The sequence below is a fragment of the Kryptolebias marmoratus genome, linkage group LG1 (genome assembly GCF_001649575.2).
Source record: "Kryptolebias marmoratus isolate JLee-2015 linkage group LG1, ASM164957v2, whole genome shotgun sequence".
NCBI lineage: Eukaryota > Metazoa > Chordata > Actinopteri > Cyprinodontiformes > Rivulidae > Kryptolebias > Kryptolebias marmoratus.
This window is the reverse complement of record NC_051430.1, coordinates 11,950,055-11,969,554: the sequence shown is the minus strand read 5'-3', so window position 1 is coordinate 11,969,554 and position 19,500 is coordinate 11,950,055. Positions and strand designations below refer to the sequence as shown.

Below are 19,500 nucleotides of genomic sequence, written 5' to 3'. Positions count from 1 at the left end.
GGGGGGGGCAATCTCTTTATCTTACATCAGTGCCCCAGGGCTCAGTGTCTGCTGCCCCCTAGTGTGTGTGCGGCCGAGTTTTTTTCTCACCGGACTTTTGTCTTGTTTTCCACCCTGGAGACGAGTGCTTTGATGTGAAGAAAATTGAGTGTAACTATCAGGACAAGTAGCTATTTATTATTTTGCAATTTGCTATTTAGGCAGCTTTCCTATGAATGAGACAGATATAGAGTGCAACTGACTAATAACTGATGCCTGATGCAAAAAGGTCTGAGTTCACCGGTGATGATAACTGCCATCATTAGGGATCCATTACACTATGGAGCCTACTTCAGCTGATGGACTCTAATGATGATGCGCTGCAAAAAAGCATTTAGTTTTGATTAGACATTGGTGGAATGGTGCATTTCATTAACTCCAGGATGAGATTTTGTTGTCAGGGAATTGATGTGCCACTGCGAGGGCCCAGGCTAATGCACTGACTGCTTCCTGTTTCCCTTAAAGCAATGAGAAACAATATAGAAATGTAATGAAGGAGTAGTCACCTCCAGATGCTCCGCTACCTTGTGCATCTGCTGCGGCCCCGATGTTTCCATTCACACTAAAACAAACTGACCGATCTGATAATATCATGTTTAACTTTTTTGCAGCACCATATTATTGCACTGCTGTATACAGTAAGTATGTAAATTGCTCTCTCTCTGATTGGACAGTTACCAAGCTGCTCTGTAAACACAGAAGCATCTTATATTCACAATAAGCAAAGCAGGAACAAAAAACTCCATTGTCCAAGTGAGCCCTATATATTGTACGGTAGTCAGCTATAGATAGACTGACTTCTTCATTTTCCATATACATTTAATGGCGTGTCTGGCAGCTTACATTACACTTAGGAAGGAAGAGAATCCAGCTCAGGTTAGAGAACAAAACAGCAATCATAAGTGTGTGTGTGTGTGTTGGGGGGGAAGTAGAATATTTTGGGTAATGAATTCAACAGAACACTGCTCAGATAATCAGAAATTTGATCCCTTTACTGGCTTTGATGCAAGCCAGAAGCCCTCAGTTTGCATCCACACTTCATTATAATTGTATAATTAATGGCACTCAGCCCTTTTGTCCGTATGCGTCTGAGAAACGGGCAAAGTATAAATCATTAAATTAAGGAGTATCTCATGCTTATTAAAAGTGGGTTTTAATTTAGGCTGTGTAGGTTATTTGAAATGTAACAGCCCACTCTTTTTATATTTTCCCCTGGAGATCAACTTCAATGGAAATTACATTTCCTGACGTATCTCTTCCCTATTGGGAAGAACAAAACAGTACAGTGTAAACCACTTTTTTTTTTAAAGCACATGCTTCACTGGTTAGTTAAATAGTTTTAAACAATAGTTTTTCAAACCCTTTTGGAAACAACTGACATCATGAAACTGAGTTGAAATGACAGGACAACATGCAGCAAAGATCCCAAACTAGATTTAAACTTTAGCAATGTGGACAGTGATCCCACTACTGAAGGCTACTGAATGACTTGGACCATTGAGAATCTACTCAGATGAATACAGTAGTTGAAAAGCGATGTAATAAAGCCAGAGCAAGGGGTGGTACCGTCATGGCTGTTGGTTTTTAAAGTTCATGCATCAAAACCTTTTGGTTAGGTTTAAAAATGCATTATGGTTTTGGGGTGAAATGGACCCTTTGTAAATCCTGACCAGATGTTAAAAGGCAAAAAAAAAAAAAAAAAACTTTTTTCTGTTTCCAGATAGAGGTTTTAGAAATGTAAAGATAGTACCATTGTGGTGAGCTCAGGCTGAGTAATAAGCAACAAAAATAGATAATCTGGATATAGCAATATGTAGTGAAGTGACGAAGGACCCAAACGCAGGACCAGAGACAGGCAGGTCACAAAAAAACTATGTTTGTAATAACACACAAACTAAAAGTCCTGCATGAGCAGTAGGATTAAAATTAGATTGTGAAAGAGGTGAGATATTAACAACAAAGCAGGTTCAATCTAATCAGGCTACTAAGCTAGTTGACCCAGGCTTACCAACTCTGATGATGTGCACATTCCTGTAAAAATGAGTTGTATCAGATGACCAGTCACAATCATTAAATATGAAGGAAACTGACAAAAAAGCCAATTCATCCTCATATAAATAAGCTTATTAATATCACTGCATATCACTAAACCATGAGCAGATTTTTACTTTTGTTATTGTTTATTTCATTTCATATATATGCTGCCTGGTACTGAGATGTGAGGAGTTTTAAATTTCAGTTTTTTTTTTTTTAAATTTCAGACATAGTCCATGTTGTTTTAAACAACCTTCAGATTATATAAGAAACTAAAAGAAGATTTAGTTTAGGTAGCAGTCTATTGGAAATGTCTAATGTCTAAAATATTACATTAAAATTGTTTCTGATAACCAACAATTTTAATCAGTTTTTATTTTCATTAAAAATTGATAAGAATAAAAATATGAACGTATGAACGCAATATAAGGCAAATATGATGTGCTGTCCACTTGTACAATGTAATTTGTTATTAAAAAGAAATACTATGTAAATCTCTTAATGCTCACAGGTATTCTGTTGAAAAGTATTTAACGTTAGTTCATAATCTATCGACCTGAACAAGCTTTAGAGTAATCAGCCTCAGATGTAGGCATCAGTCCTAGTGAGATATATCTCACAAAGATGGTTTCCAGTCAAAGTCTATTGAGACTCCTTTTTTTCAAAGTAAAAGTGTTTTTATTTGTACATTAGGCTCAGCCTCTCAACCAATCAACATCTTGGAAATGAGCTGAGCTCTATCTCAACATCTCTCCTCCTACAAAGCAGGTTCTGGTTTCCATCCTAAATCCGTCATGGTAATAAATGAAGGTGCGAAGAGAACCGCATTTGTGATACAAATATAATCCTGAATCCAGCCTGAACCTTTCTACACAATCAGGTCTAACAGGAAGGCAGAACAGATGATGACAACAACAATTTGACAGGAAACGGCTAGAAACAAAAGACTAAATGGAGATGGAGGGAGTAAATGACAAACACAGGCCAGGTATGAGGGGAGAGCGGAAAGATAAATTAGCAGAAAAAAAAACAAAACAGAACAGACTAAAAGAATTCAACTCCAAGCTTTGAAACAGAAAAACAAAACCATAAAAGAAGAACCCTGTTGAATACAAAGCCAAGCCTAGAAAGCGTTTGTCAGAAAAAGACTGTCGGTGTTCAGTTATGACACATTTAAATTGTTCTTTTTTTTTTTTGGTGTCTGCATTTGTTTAATTTTGTATTTCGTTCAATGATTGTGTTGTCTGCAGTGTTAAAGTCAAATCAGTAGGAGATGAGTTGATGGTTTTACCTTATAAAATGGATCCTGAGCTTTCCAACTTTATAAACGAACAAAAGAAATGATTTCATAGAATGACAGTGTGGGTTGTATTCAAGAAGAATCTGTGTGCCAAAACAAAGATATACAAATAGACTTATGCTTCCTCTACTATCAGACTGTTACCAAAATCCATGCTTTTCTTTCACATCCCTGTGACATCCTTTAAAACAGAGAACCAACTTTTAACAGGCTCGTTCAGTATATCCTCTTTTTCAGGTTTGGCAGTTCAGAGAGGTATAAATAAATGTCACTTGACGTGCCATAAATCAAAGGTATTGGTTTAGTATCTTGGTGGAAATTATAGCAACATGAGGGATGCTCTGGGTGCCTCGATTCTATCACCAGCCATTTATTGCAGCCTTCATGTAGGAAAGGCTTTTGAAATATTAGAAATACAAGAGGCTTGCATGCGCATGGATCTATATAAGCGCCCACATCCGCGTGCTCAACACGGCTTCATTCAGATGCAGCTCGGTAATACGATTTTATCAAATGTAAAAGTGGTGCTATTTTAGGTGTCATATTGACAAGTTAATGTTGGGTGCTGGTGGCTCCCTTCAGTGAGCACTTTGTTCAGATGGATTTTACAGCTCCAACTTTGCAGAAGAGGGAACGAGCACTCACACACTGCCAAAAAGTATTGTTTATGTCAAGTAAAAGGTAAGAAAGAGGAAGCTTTGAGTTCAATGTTCTCTTCCTTCCCCCTTGCTGTAATCTACTGACACATTTTCAGCTGGCACCTTTAGAACCAAGGCAAGTTTGTTTTTTTTAACCGAGCACTTCTGCCTCTGAACTACTGCACTGGTCCAAATATAATTTCAAACTGAATACATTGAAGGAAATTATTTCTTCAGTATTATTTCTCCTTTTCTTTCTAATTGTTGCCACAATCAGGTGGCTCTCCATATATTTTCAGATCACCCCTATTATCTAATGCACTCTTTTAGTTTCTCTCTTGAATTTTCACTTCCTTCTCATAAAGTCTGTCTCTGTGTGGTCATGAACCTCAAACACGACGACACCTCCGTGACATTTATCACTGTTATTCTGCCTCCTGTCTAGCCTGTGTTTCAGGTGAAATTTACACCTTTTTTTTTCCCCCATCTCCTATCTTTAGCTCACGTTTGTGTTTTAAGCCTGACTTGTGTCTTTGGGAGCTTTTTCTCCTACAGCATTTCTCTACTCTTCCCCCATTTGCCACTTTCCTTTTAGCATTTCTTCTCAAAGCAAACATTTTGTACTTGACGAGAAACTTGTGTTTTTGTTTGAGAGATATTAATAGATATATCACATCGGTTATGTTTTCTGCAGAACCTGCAGTGGTTTAATAATCTTTCAGCGGCGCCTTTTACTTCATCATTTGTAAAATTATAAACATGAATATGAAAGTATCCATGGAAACAGTTCATACATGTTTTTTTTTTCTATACTTTTGAAATTGACTTTTTATTGTTGTCTGCTCTGTGATTTTGTCTTTTGAACGTATCCATGACTACAGTACATTCAGGCTCGGCGTAATTGGCATTGATTGCAGAGTGGCTAATCAGAGGGTCAGAAAAAAGTGACTGGGCTCCTTCAGAGGAGAACTCCTGCTTCCTGCTGCGATCATTGGCGTCCTTTTTCAGTTTTTTTTTAGAAATCAGCCCTGACAAGGAGCTCTGACCACTGAGGATGCTCACTGGTAGCGGTCCAGGAAAATTCCCTTTTAATGGGCACTTCTTACTCTAAGAGAAGTAATTTCAGCTGCACATTTTGAGAAATATTGATAAATTCCACTTTTGCCTGTCTTCCTTTCAGCTGATCTTGTTGTTGAGCTAAAATGAATGTAAGGGTTTATTATTACTTTGCTCGAAGTGTGAATGCTGAATCAGCATACACACTATTGCTTCTCTGTATTTAATTTGTTTTCGTAGGTATTTTGTAATCTAACTACTTATGCATACTTTGTGTGATTTTAGCATTTTCTTGTATCAAAATGTTCAGCTCATTCAGGAGAGAAGTAACATGACTTTTGATTTTTGTAGCTTTTATACTTTTTCAAAAGGTTTTACTTTTTTTCAAAAATTTCCTTCATAGAAATTCACTGAGATCTCTTCGGTTCCTTCAACAACATTGTTCTCTTTGAAATCTGTTTCAGCATACATGCTCTACTTTTTTTGTCTTTTTATGCTACTTTCAGCTTTTAGCATTCTTTTTGCTACTCTACCTTGTAGCCAGCTTTATGCCACTTTTAGCTATTGTTCTGCTGCTTTTAACTTTTAGTGAACCTTTGGCTACTTTTTGCAGTCACCCTGCTTCATTTGACTAGAGAATACAAACCATTCAAAACTAGCACTGCAGAAGATACCTGATTATGGATAACAGGTTTGATTATATTGATCAAGATAAAAGAAAATGATACATTTAATTATATGATTGCACTCCAAGGTTATTACGCGAAATAATCTGAAGGCATAGTGCCAATACATCCATTGTTTCAGATACTTTAAGATACTTACTGTAATATAGAAAATTCTTGGAAAAGCTACAATTAAAAATGTTACATGTGATATGGTTTCGAGGGTTTTAGTAATTAGCACTTTCTATGGGTAATTCTGGCTTGCAGGTGTTGATTCGGTGATATAACAATTAGTCCTTAGGTCATTAAACGTTTCCGAGAGGGATATATTTGTCTTTATCTTTTTTCCCCTTCTTGAAACTGTTCATTCTAGTGAGAGTAAAAAAGGGAAAACAAAATATAAATGTATCCGTTCGATTTAATCTGACCATCAGTGGCGGACAGTACACATAACATGACATGAAATCACTTGACATGTTGGCATGTTATATAACAAGACATTAAATGACAACACAGATTTAAAGAAAGGCTTAGCATTCCTTTAAGGAATGCATATCACCCGTCGCCTTTCATGGCACTTTTAGGCTGAGATCATCCTATGATGAGAGGGAATGGCTGTTTTGGTCAAACCTTGTACATGACATTATATATGATCTCATAGAATATTGCAAGATCTTGCGAGATGTGTTAGCACTGAGTGTGTGTCGAGGATGACTGAGCTATTACCACACCAAACTTTAACTCAGTATCTGTAAATCTGACTGAGTTACAGCCATTTACGTTGGCTAAGGTCAGTTAGCAGTGGTGGTTTGATACAGCACTAAGAACTGTACAAGGACTGTTAGTATTTCTGACTTCTTAATGCCACTAAAAGCAGAGTATTTGACAAAAAGTAGCATCTGTGTCAGAGAAGGTTCCTTTAGGATGCAAACATGTGTAGCACGGATATTAATTTAGAGAAGAGCAGATGACGGCTGCCGAGGCTGCGGGTTGTTTATTGTATTATCGCATGTAGATGAATTCAACAAAACGTTTGCATGGCATTTAGAGAAGTTCATCTCAGATCAGTGATTATTTGTGTGGCACTATACGAACACAACAAAGACTTCAGTACAGTGTGCAGCATATGTCCTCACGCACGCGCATGCATGCCTCTGTGTGTGCGTATCGTGGCGTGTGTGTGTGTCCCCGCTTCATTCTGCTGACTGGTTTATTGCTGTTCCAGGTGAAGGAGCACAAGAACAGCAGAGTTTTAGGGTGCTGTTCTCGGGCGCCACTGAAGCCACAAATTTGATTAATTTTTTTCTCTCATCCACAAGTAGTAGAGTTTTGTGCACAAGACCCCATCATACACACACACAGACCCACACACACACACACACACACACAATGCCACTTCTTATCTCATCAGCTTGCATTATGCATCTTCATTTCCTATTCTCTTCAACATTTCACGTTGTAGTGAATCAGCAGCATTTTTGTTGCTCTGCTGAACCTTTTGGCGTGTAGTTCCTTTTTTTTTTTACTATATAACATATGTAGAGTGTTCAGACATAAATCAAAAAATAGCTTCAAAAACCTTTTCAGAACAGGATTGCAGGATTGTTTTTCCTGATATGACATGCAGAGGCCTAAGACGTCTGAATCTCCACCTTAAACAACAACCTTGTAAGTGTTACTTTATTTATCCCACAGAGACTCTTTGTCTGTCCCTTTTTTTCTTTACAAATTGCCATGAGGCAGTGGACATAATGAACCTATCACATCAGAATAGTTTACACAGCGTTGTCACAAAGACACAATGAGTCTGATCATGGGAAAAAAAAAGCTAAAAACCTACCTAAAAGATTGTTTTTACAGTTGATTTTGTTCTGTGTCTGTTTATCCGTTTTGACATTTAAATGCATCTTTTGGCCTCTAGCTGCCTAAAGCCATCAGCTTCCTAACATGCTCTTGTCAGCTAAGATGGAGCTTAATCTTTTACCCAGTTAAAGGCCTAGAATTCTTTCAAGGAATGCATATCATCCACCACATTTGATGCCAGAGTTTTAGACCAAGACCATCTTGTGGTGAGAAGTTAAAACCATCAACCAACCTTGTAAATGTCATCATGCACAATTTCATGTGATGTTGCAAGATGCAAGCACTCAGAGCATGGGTTGAGAATGACTGTCAGCTACTACCACACCCATATTTATCCCTGTATCTGTAAAATGAAATGAACCAGAGCCATTTTTGGGTTCATTTGGCCGTGGCGGCCACCTTGATTTGCATCCAAAAGTTAATCAGTTAAAAATGTATACCTAATAATTACTTTCTGGAAGTTTTATTAAACTCCATCCAATGTTTCATAAGATATTTTTGCTCCAGTTGACTCTAATACTTAATGGCAAATTTAATGGCAGATTTTGTTTGGATCAGTCTTTGCTACTAACAATTGACTGAGTTGCAGCCATTTTTGTGTTTTTAAGGACATGAACACACAGACAGACACAGGCAATAACATAATTGCCTGCCTTTCATCTTTTGCGGCGGGTGATAATAATAAGAGTGTGAATTTGTTGATAACCCAGTCTGAAAGTAGTGTTGAAAATATCTCCAGTTAAATCTGTGTAAACCTGAAATCTTCTTGCTGCCAGTATTTTAGGTTTTAACCTGATTAAAGAGACAATTATGAATCTTCTTTAAACTGAATGCTGGTTAATTTTCTATCAGTCTGTTAACCCAACTTGTGCAGGGTGATGGGGTGGGTGAAACTCAGCTCTGACTTGGTGGAACTTGTTAATCATTAAAAAAAAATAAAATAGAGAGATGAGATGTCAATTATTTTTTTTGAGCTTCTACATTTTTCTTATCAAAAAATGAAAGTAAACTGAATTTGAGTTTAATTCAGAGCAGAATTTAAACAGAGATGCTTCATTTTTTAAGATGAAAACACCGTAACTAATAATCATCTGCAGCTATAGAGGTTCGCGGATCTGTTCTGAACCCCCTGCTCTTTCTTTCAAGTGTAAATTTGGCTGCCTGAGGCAGGGAGAGCTGCAGCAAAGACCCTCCACCTCCCCCCAGGGTACAGAACAAAGCTACAGCAATGACAGAAATGACACAGGCTATGTTTACATGCAGCAAATAAAAACCTGTGGACTTGTTCTACAGTGAACAGCAGTCTGAACATGTTGTTTACATGACCTGCATGTGTACGCCGAGTAATGAGTCACGTCTGTGTCAGGACTCTTTTTGTCATTACATGTTTGTGCTTATCCATGTCTCTTAAAAAAAGAATATTACTTGTCTCTCCTTCGCCTCTAGAATCTGTTCATTTTGATTGCCGCCATCCCATTCTGAGTGGACTCAGCTGAAACAAGAGTTGTGACAGAAATGTTTTTCACAATCTATGAAAACAAAGTTGAGACCAAGTTCCCTTTTAACACAAAAGTCTGAGCTTGCTCATGTTGGGCAGATCTGGTAACTCTGGAACCAAATTCATTTAATGTACAGCAACAGTGTGTGTGCAATTATATGAAGTTAATATGTTAACCTGGATGCAGAAGGAGGGCCATGTCTCAACCACACCTCTAATCACCTGACAAGCCTCCTTATAGTCGCCTCACGGCTCCAGCTTAGTCTCCTGCTCTCATCCACTCGTCCATCTGGGGGGTCTTAAGCTGGTATGGATGTTTGCTCAGTGAGACAGAACCCCCACTCTGACTCTCCTTCCTAGTTCTATACTATAAAACTCCCCAGATGAGACTAGACCTTCAGATCAACTCAACTGCTCAACCTCCCTTCCTTACCTTTTAATAAACCTTGTAAACTCACTTTGTTGTGTCATTGTTCCTGCTAGAGAGCTGATAAATAGCAATAATTTGATTGCACACTCTGATTACGATGTTGTTTGCACTAAGATTATCCCAAACTGCTGTTAAAGCTGCAGTGTCTTATTTAGTTTAACGCCTAAACCAGGTTAATAAGGTATTATTCTATAAAAATAAATACGCAGTTTCAAAAAAAGGAACTATAGGGGAGGACGTTTGCTAAGGGGCTTGCAGAAGAGATGGTAAAAATAGCCAGACTGATGCACTTTAAATAAATTATGTGATTTACCAATTTTGTTTAAAAAAGGGAACAATTTATCAATCAGTTGATTAAAAACTGGCACTGAGATCCTTGATTAGCTGAAATGTTGGCTGATCTTGACTAAAAATAAGCTAAGATTTTATCAAATATATTTTCTTGAAATAAAAATGTTGATACTTCACTCATTTATCAGAAAAATTATCATACTAGCCTGCAGCTCACTTGCCAAGCGTGGGAGTGTGCCCCACCAAGCTGCTTGTATTAAAGTTAGCTAACTAATATTGTTTATTTAATTAAATAATACAGTAACTGTGAAGAAATAAGTGGAGACAAACACAAAAGTGGTGGTTTTACTAATCTAAACTATTGGACAATAAAAGTAACAAAACATCTATCAAAATTTTAATACATGCAATTCAGTTTACAGTATATAGAACCAATTCACAACAAAAATGGTGTCAGGGCACTATACAGCAAAAATAACAGGTCTATTCAAGTCAGATTCAAATCCAACAACAAGGCAGTTATAATACAGCACAATCACATACAGTGGATTGTGACATGCCAATTAGTAGAAAGGTTGTTTATCTAAGGAAGCCAGCAGATTGCGTCAAATCTTCCCTTCGGCACAATCCCCCATCCTGAGCAGCACATTGGTGACAGCGGAAAGGAATAACTCCTTTTTACCAGGAAAAACACCCTCCAGCAGAACCAGGCTCTGGATGGGCGATGCAAATTGATCTGTTTATAAAATGTGAGGAAAAGATTTCATTCACACAACCATTTCCTCACTGATCAAAAAGCTGCTTAAGTCTATATTTAACTGGGCTGCAACTGTTAACGACTAGTTGGAGACAGTAAATTGTACAAAGATGTGCCAATTTGCACTTGACATTGCACTAAATTGACGTGTGTGTGTGTGTATATCCAACGAATGATGCACAAACAAATTTTGGACCAAATTTTACTGGGAGTGAACAGAACTATCACAAAAAAATTACAAATCTTTCACACGTGCAACTGCTGCTGAACAGCTTCAGCACCAAAGACTCAAAACAAAGCAACTACAATTCAAGTTTATTGGCTTTAGCTTCATTTAGCAATACATGACACCCAGACTATTCACTGTGACCTACACTCTGAATTGCAGCAAGAGAGAATGAGAAAAAACCCTAAAAAGGTTTACCAACTCAAGTGTCTCGCATTAAACTTGCAGGATCACAAACCCACAGATAAATAAGGCATAAATTTAACCAGTCTGCTCACTCAGTCTCTCTGTTTAGAGTTGTTTGTAGAAGGCTGAAATTCTATCTATTCTTCTTGTAGTAGTCTGCAGGGTTGTCCATGGCAGCAGAGATGCGGATGTATAGTACCAGCACACTGTCACCTCTAGCACCATCAGTTGGTGTTTTTCCAGTGAGGTGTGTCAGCTCTCTAATTATCTGGTCAGCCAGTTCAGGGTTTATATTTCCTCTGGCCCAGAGTCAATTGTAATCAGCTCCAGCATCCTTTTAAATTACAACAAGAAATTTGGCTGCTTATCTTTTCAAATACACTGCAGATTAGTGAAAGGAGAGATAAATAATAGATTGTATGTGAAGTTACTCATACGGACAACTGAAATGAATCTAATATTTCTGGCATTGTCATGTAACTGCGGACCTAGTGGTGTGAGAGGCTGCAACCTGTCATCATAATTGCACATGTCATGTCTAATGATCATTAGGATGATGTTGTCATTTTGATGTATTGAATGCTACATAACACATCTTAAACAACTGCATTATGATGCTGAGCTATTCACGTGTGTTTCATTGTGTGTCACTGCATGTGCTATAGATCTGCTGGTGTCACTGTGATTAATGACCATCCTGACTCTGCCTAAACAGCATCCTATCCGCTGCCTTTCCGCTGTTTGGAGTGAGTCCATTGTCATTGTCTCCAGCAGTACCTTGTCGAGTTTGCTTTCCTCGCCAGTCTGGTCTCTCATGTCAGAGGGCCAGCTGCTTCCAACTTTAGGGCCTCTTGTCTACTGAGCCTCTCCGTCTTGCCTTTGGCTGCCTTCTGGTCGTCTGTCTGGCTTCAGATATAGTCAAAGCGCGACTAGCTTACAGATAATTATCAGGCTGAGGCCAGCTGTGTGACACGCATCCACAGGCCCTTTGTTGCTAATTGAATTAGACCCCATGCTGGAAGTGACAGAGAAATGAACACTTTTCCCCAGTGAGTCATGTCATTAGTGGATCTGAAAAGAAAAGTTTGACCCATGGTGGCAGGCTAGTTGCTTTAGTTGGAGTCAGAGATTTAAAGTTCTTCCTGACACCGTTATTCCTGCCAGGTTTCATTTTATGACCTGTGTCGAAAAATGGATGAGTTTTCCGAGTTTCTTCAAGGGACTAAAACGCCTGTTTACTGTTTTCTCTTTTACCATCTGCTTTAAACATTATTGGCTGGCTAAATAGGAGCAGGCTTTTAGGAGTCATCATAAAAATTCTATAAAGAGACCATATTGTATTTATCCTGGTTACAACCCTTATTCTGTACACTGAGAACCATCACAATTTTTAGCACTCTCTGCTGAAAGACAAAAGTGGGCAAAACTTGTTTTGTTTCAACTTTTGCCTCAACTATTTAAAGTTAACTCTGTCTGTCAGCAAAATATTTCATGAACCACTGGATGTACTTTAATGAAACTTTCAGAAGTAATCATTGGATGAACATCTAAAGATGTTTAACAACCTAATTCAAGATGACCACCACAGCTGACAGACTTTATAAATCACAAAAATGGTTGTGATTGGGTCAGTTTTATGTATTATCTGCTAAAAATTGGTTTGGTTGTAGCTGAGAGGCCTTCACAACACATCCTGAGTACAAACTGTTCACATGATATCAATGTTTAAAACTTTACCGTGACTTGTTGGAGTCAACACTGTTTACCTGATAGCAAAAAAAAACAACCTCTGGATCGATTTTAATGTCAATGTCAAATTTATTTCTATAGCGCGTTGAAAAGCAACAAGTTACACCAAAGTGCTTTACAAGTGGCCTCTGTGAAAGCCCAATCCTCTCTGTTCTTTAAGGACTGCACTAAGAGCATCTGGCTGGATGATCTCAGTGCTCTTTTGGGGTCATAAAAGTCAAGCGATTCACTTAAACAGGTGGGTGCCAAACCAGTGTAAACCTTAAACGTTAGTGAAGGAATCTTAAAATTAATATGGAAAGAGACAGCCAGCCAGTGTAAATCTCCTAAAACTGGAGTGATGTGATCATGTCTTATAATACCTGTTAAAAGACGTGCAGCAGCGTTTTGGGCTAAACTTTTAGAAAGCAATCATTGGATGTACCTCTACAACTGATGAATTTTTGGAGTCAATCTAATTTAAGATGGCTGCTACAGCTAATCAGCCTTATCCAACACCAAAATGGCTATAACTCCTTCAGTCTTACAGATGTTGAGCTATTATCTCATGTATTAGTAACTGAGAGTCATTCACAAAACATACTTTGTCTGTGACATATATGCATATATGCGTGACATGAGATCACGCAGAACGTTATTTTCAACGTCATTTTTCAACATAAGATAATCTTAGTCTAAAACTCTGGCATGCATTCCTTCAAGAAACACGAGACCTTTAGTAACTTATGTATCAAACCAAGGCCATCGTAAGTTTGGGCATCCTTGTGTCTCATTCATCATAATCAGGCATCTTTCAAATGGTACGTCTTTTTGATTTTTCATTCCAAGCAGCAAATTCAGATGATAATTATAGCTTACACTAGACAAAGTTGACACATCGTGCTAATAGCAGGTGATTTTTTTTTTTATCCAGCAAGTGTGATTTGATTGTTTTTTTCATACAGTTTGAGTTTTTGTAGCTGAAGAAATAACTACCTGACATTTCAATGTCATACGAATACATCATTTATCTTGTTATTTTAGGTATTTTAACATGTTAAAAAAAAGGTGACTTTATTTTCCACAGCACCTTTTTTCTAGAATGACTTCAATTTATTCAAGAGGTGCTTTCTGTTGGAGTTCATGACTAAAGTTTAATTGTGATTCCTCCTCCGTGTGGATTGTGCATTATTAATGCACAGGGGAACAGTGCACCTCCTCTTCTTTGTCAGTCATTCTTCTTTTATGGCAAATGCCTGCACCTTTTCGGTGAGAACACTACTACTACTCACACATGGTAATAAACTCTGACAACAAGATTACACAAGGAGAGGGGAAAAAAGATGAAAACCTGACTTTCTTGTCCTTTCTGGAAACCCATAAACTTGCAAAAAGGTGTGAGTCCTGCTGGAAGGGCTGGAAGGGCTGGAAGTACAGTATAAGCACATCTTTTTGCTGTGCAGCCATTTCCATTCTTCAGACTGTCTCTCTTGTCAAGTGTGTGATTTTTCCCATAGCGACCTGCCTGCAGTAAAAATCTGCCATTTTAGAGGAGAGTCGGCTGTTTGGGAGGATGTCTGACACAGGCTTTGTGTGACATTTGGTGACTATGGAGCACTCAGAGATTTATTTTGGAATGTTTAGTGCATCATCTGTTAACTTTTCTTGCCTTTTTGCCACACGAACCTTGCGGTTTCACTGGTCTGCAAACAAAGATAAGCATCTGTTTTGTTTTGTTTTGAAGCGTTGTGGGCCAGTTATGTAAGTCCACGCTCTTATCCTGCACCCTCAACAGCTCGCTACCCTGATTGCCGCGATGTTATGAAATGTGACACGAGTTATTTGGTTGTCATCTTAATTATTTATATACACCTCTGCTGGATGTGAAAATTGGGTTGTTGTGCTCTGCTGTGCAACAAATTCTTTATTCTCTTAGTGTAAAAGTGAATGTTATGAGAACGAAGCAGCATTCTGGGTGAATATGAAAGCAGCAGATGAGTTGTTTCATCATTTGACTGTTTCAAGGAGCCTTTTCTATAATTTAGGATGTTGTATGTTTGCGTGAGTTGTCTTTCCAACACTGTGTTATCTCGCTTTATGGCATTGATTAACATTGAAGACAAAGACACAGCAATAATGCTTTTGCCCGTGTCAGAGTGTTTGTGTTCGTTCGTACTGTTGGCAAAATATGTCATGAACCAGCAGACTGATTTGAATGAAACTCTCAGAAAGTAATCAGTGCCCGTACATCTACAACTCATTTACAGCTAATTACAGCTAATTGACATTAGCCAACACAATCATGGCTCTAACTCAGTGAATACCACAGATATTGAGCTTAGAATTGGAGTAGCTGACATATCATCTTCCAAGATTACATCAGATTGTGCATGACATTATTTACAAGGTTTGACCAAAGCTTTATAACTAATCATCATAAGATGATTTCTGTCTAAATCTTTGGTATGAAAGGTGGTGGGTGATGTCTATTATTCAAGGGAATGCTAGGCCTTTAATTCTAATCAAATTTGGCTTTAAATGCTCTAGTTTTCTGCCCAAGGCGTCTGTGTTTTGTACACATTATATTCACAGAGGCTACTCTCTCCAAATAAAGTGGATCCATGTGGATTTATTTATCTCTCCTCCTCTCTGTGTCTCTCCCACTCACCAAATTACATGATGGCGCTGTGCACCAGCGTGCCACAGAGGGCGTGCGTGAAATATATTGGCCAGGAGTCCTGCCATTTGACACACGGGATGTGGCTAACGGATCTCGTGCCATTTCCCATCTCCTCGGGCTCCTGTGTAACGCTGACCTTTCCTGCCTCCGGCCTATATTTAAACTGCGAGCACCGGAGACTTATGGCGCCATGGGAAATTTTATTAGCAACGCTCCCCATTTGTCTGACTTAATTCAGGTCTGCCGTGGATCGTGCCGAGGCATGCCGTGTATTTACAGTTCTCTAGAGCAAACAAGGGCAGCGGCGACAAACCCAGCCGTCAACGCGTTAGCAGGGGTGATGTGTGGTGAAATACTCCTTTAAATTGCTCGGAGAGAATCGGCTGTAGGTTCTGCTTACAGAGCTCATAGAGGAAAAATGAGAGGATAAAAAAAGAGAGAATTTTGGGTGAGGTTGGGGGTAACTTGACATTTTGAAGAATCTTGTTGGTGACAAATTCTGCTCTAGATCTGAACCCAACACACATTCGTCAGCCTTTTAAATCTTATTAGTCACGATCAACTCGAATTAAACACCCAGCATTCTTTAAAGGAATTCATATAGTCTACCAACTTTAATGCAAGAGTGTTAAAGATTGGAAAACAGGAGAAATCTTACGCAATATTATAAGATCCTTTAGCACTGCTGAGGATGGCTTTCAGCTACTACCACATGAAACTTTAGCTTAGTACCTGTAAATTTGGCTGAGCTAAAACCATTTTTGTGTAGGATCATGTTGATTAGCTCTGGCAACTATCTTGAATTGTGGATAATCCTAAGTTTATCAGTTGTAGGTGTATCACCAATGATTATTTTCTGAAAATTTCATTAAAATCCATCAAATGGTTTGTGAGATAATTTGCTAACACCCCAACAGGGTTGATGCAAAAAGTTAATGCCAAGGTTTTAAGCAAAGATGTCTTTCAATGTGTAGTGCTCTGAGTATATATTGTGAATTAGTCTCAGCTACTGGCACACAAAGGTTTAACTCAATATCTGCAAAACTAGCATAGTTAGAGCCATTTTTGTGTTTTCTAAAGATCATTTGGCTGTGACAGCCATCTTGAATCGGATTGACTGCTAAAGTTAATCAGTTGCAGATGTTTATCAAGTGATTAGTTTCTAAAAGTTTCAATAAAATCTGACTGCTGGTTTAAGAAATATTTTGCCAACAGAGAGACAAAGTTCACTCCCAGTTAAAAGCAAAGTTTTAAGAATAAGTCTTTGGCAATCAGTTCGTTCTGAGAATAAAAGTTGGGAATGACTCATCCACCACCACACTAAATGTTACCTCAATAGCTGCAGAATTGACTGAGTTATTGTACGTCTTGTGTCTGCTAAGGTCGTTTTGCCGTGGCAGCTATCTTGAATTGGACTGACTTAAAAAGTCAATAAATTGTAGATGTTTATCCAGTGATTACTTTATGAAAGTTTCATTGAAATCCGTCCAGTGGTTCATAAGATATTTTGCTAACACAAAAAGGAAACAATTGTACTCACTTGCACACACACACACACACACACACACACACACACACACACACAGAGGAAGCATTACTGCCCTTTTGCCTTCGGCGGCGGGTGATAATGAGTTCATGAACACACTCTCAGTCAGGCGCATACAGTACTTGATCTTTCTCAGAGTATCGCCCAGTCATCTGTTTTACCCTCTCCCTCTCATTTTACCCCCCTCACAACGCAGATCTGAGGCGGGAGTTCAGAGGGTGCTCCAGGTGGATCTGAAAATGGAAAGCTTCCCAGAGCCGACAGGCAGCCGCTGGATGGCCTGGCAGGTGGAGTACCCGGCCAGTCGCGCCGCCACTCCGGAGGCGGAGACGGAGATCCGCCTGGCTCAGGAGGATCTGGCAGGCATCGTGCCTCTGGCCATGGTGAGTGATGCCGCTTCCAGCTGAGCGCAGCAACGAAATCCATCACTCACCGCGCTGAACGGGAAGCAATACATCTTGGGAATGTAAAGCAGCATGTTCTACATGTACACTTTCAATCAACATGTGCGTATGCGCTGTCAGAACATAAAGCAGAGACATTTGTTTTAGAAATGACCACTCTTTAATTAAATTGTCTTCGAGAACAAAATGAATACAGTTGCAATCAAGTGTTAAAGGGAGTGAAAACAACATAATTTTTGCTTTTACTTTAACGACTAAAACCGATGATCAAAATGTCCATGTTTTTTTGGACTGTTAATACTTTAAACCCAGCGTCATTGCGATCCTTGTGGTTCAGTTACATTTAGTTTAATCAACATGATGAGTATTCAGTGAGGATTCATCTTACAATTAAAACTTTGTGCTAAAAGTACATTTTTCTCATTGAAAATACGACGTTTTATATTCTGACTCAATAATACTGTCGGTTTTCACTAAGTATCCATTGAAATCAATGGTGCATTTTTATTTAAGTGTTTTTTTTTATACATTTACCAGAAATTTAATTACCAGAAAATAAATGTACTTTTTTTTCATCGTGTTAATATACTGTTAAAATTTAGCTTTCTTCAAATGTTTGACATGAAAGATGTTTGACGCATTAACAGCATCCAACACACGAACAAAGATTAAATCACAAAAACAAAAGGTATTCCCTTTTTCTCTTCATCTCTGCATAAAAAGCTAATACCACGTGGAAAAAAACTGTTCCATCCATGTACTGGTCCTTTACAAACGATATCTGAAGATGAAGAACAGAGTAAAATAACACACACACAGATAGATAGATAGATAGATAGATAGATAGATAGATAGATAGATAGATAGATAGATAGATAGATAGATAGATAGATAGATAGATAGATAGATAGATAGATAGATAGATAGATAGATAGATAGATAGATAGATAGATAGATAGATAGATAGATAGATAGATAGATAAATTTTTTTACTCTGTTCTTTATACATATGAACGTATGTACATGACAAAAAAATACAGATTTCCTTTCAGGGGCTACAAAACAATCTTGCCACCTTTTGAATTAAGATATCTGTATATGAATAAGGAATTTATCTACGGGCAGTAATATTTGTGAAAGCAGAAAATTTCTAGTTCACGTCTTGACAGTGTTGACCAGCTGTATTCAGAGCTCAGGTTGTTTTCCTGGCCTTTTCAAAGGCCAGGAAATAAATGACATTCCAAAACTGAAAAAAAAAAAAACCCTTTTTTTTTTGCCAGAGTTTTCAACTAGGATCACCTGATGGTGTGAAGAGGCGCAGTTACAGCCTTTTTGGTCAAACCTTGAAGCTAACAATTATACTTGGTGTCACAAGATCTTGCATGATCCCACAGTGTTCAGAGTATGTGTTGTGAATAACTCCCAGCTACTATCAATATTCAGCTCCATGGTTGTAATGGGCATTTGTGTGTGGGCTAATGTGGATTAGCTGTGGCAGCATCCTGAATCAGGTTGACTCCGTGAGTTAAAGAGTTGTAGATGTACATCCAATGATTACTTTTTGAAAGTTTCATTAAAATGTCTCTATTAGTTTATAAGATATTTTGCTAACAGACAGATAGGGTCGACTACAACAGTAATGCCAAAAATTTAATAAAACGTGTTGCACAATGTGAAGTACTCAGAGTATGTATATTGAATGACTATCAACTACCATCACACCAAATTTTAGCTCAATACCTGTAAAACTGAATGAGTTATAGCCATTTTTGTGTTTGGTGAAGTTGGTAAACTGTGACGGCCATCTTTAATTGAAATGTCTCCAAAAGTTAATCAATTGTAAATGTATATATAATGATTACTTTTTAAGCGTTTCATTTAAATCTGCTCTGTGGTTCATGAGATATTTTGCTAACAGACAAATAAACACACATTCACACACAGACACCAGCAAAAATATTATCACCCTCGCATTTCAACAACCAGTTATATATTTGTAAATGCTTTTTCTTAGATGCATCAGATGGCTTCAAAATTGCTTTTTTATATTGAAAGTGTATTTTCTAGACTATAAATAACGTATTTACTCGATAGGCCCTTTTTTGTATCTCCTTTCACAGAGCAGGTTGAATTATCTTTACACAAGTCCTGGATCTGAA

The 19,500-nt window shown here is 38.1% G+C and overlaps 1 protein-coding gene across 1 annotated transcript in view; it reads left to right on the top strand.

The window, feature by feature from the left end:
* si:dkeyp-14d3.1 (transmembrane protein 132C) overlaps nt 1-19,500 on the top strand; it is a 147,000-nt gene that overhangs the window by 89,067 nt on the left and 38,433 nt on the right. Inside the window, exon 4 of the mRNA XM_017417096.3 lies at nt 17,134-17,320. Within this exon, the coding sequence (XP_017272585.1) occupies nt 17,134-17,320 (187 nt within the window). The remainder of the gene's footprint in view (nt 1-17,133; nt 17,321-19,500) is intronic.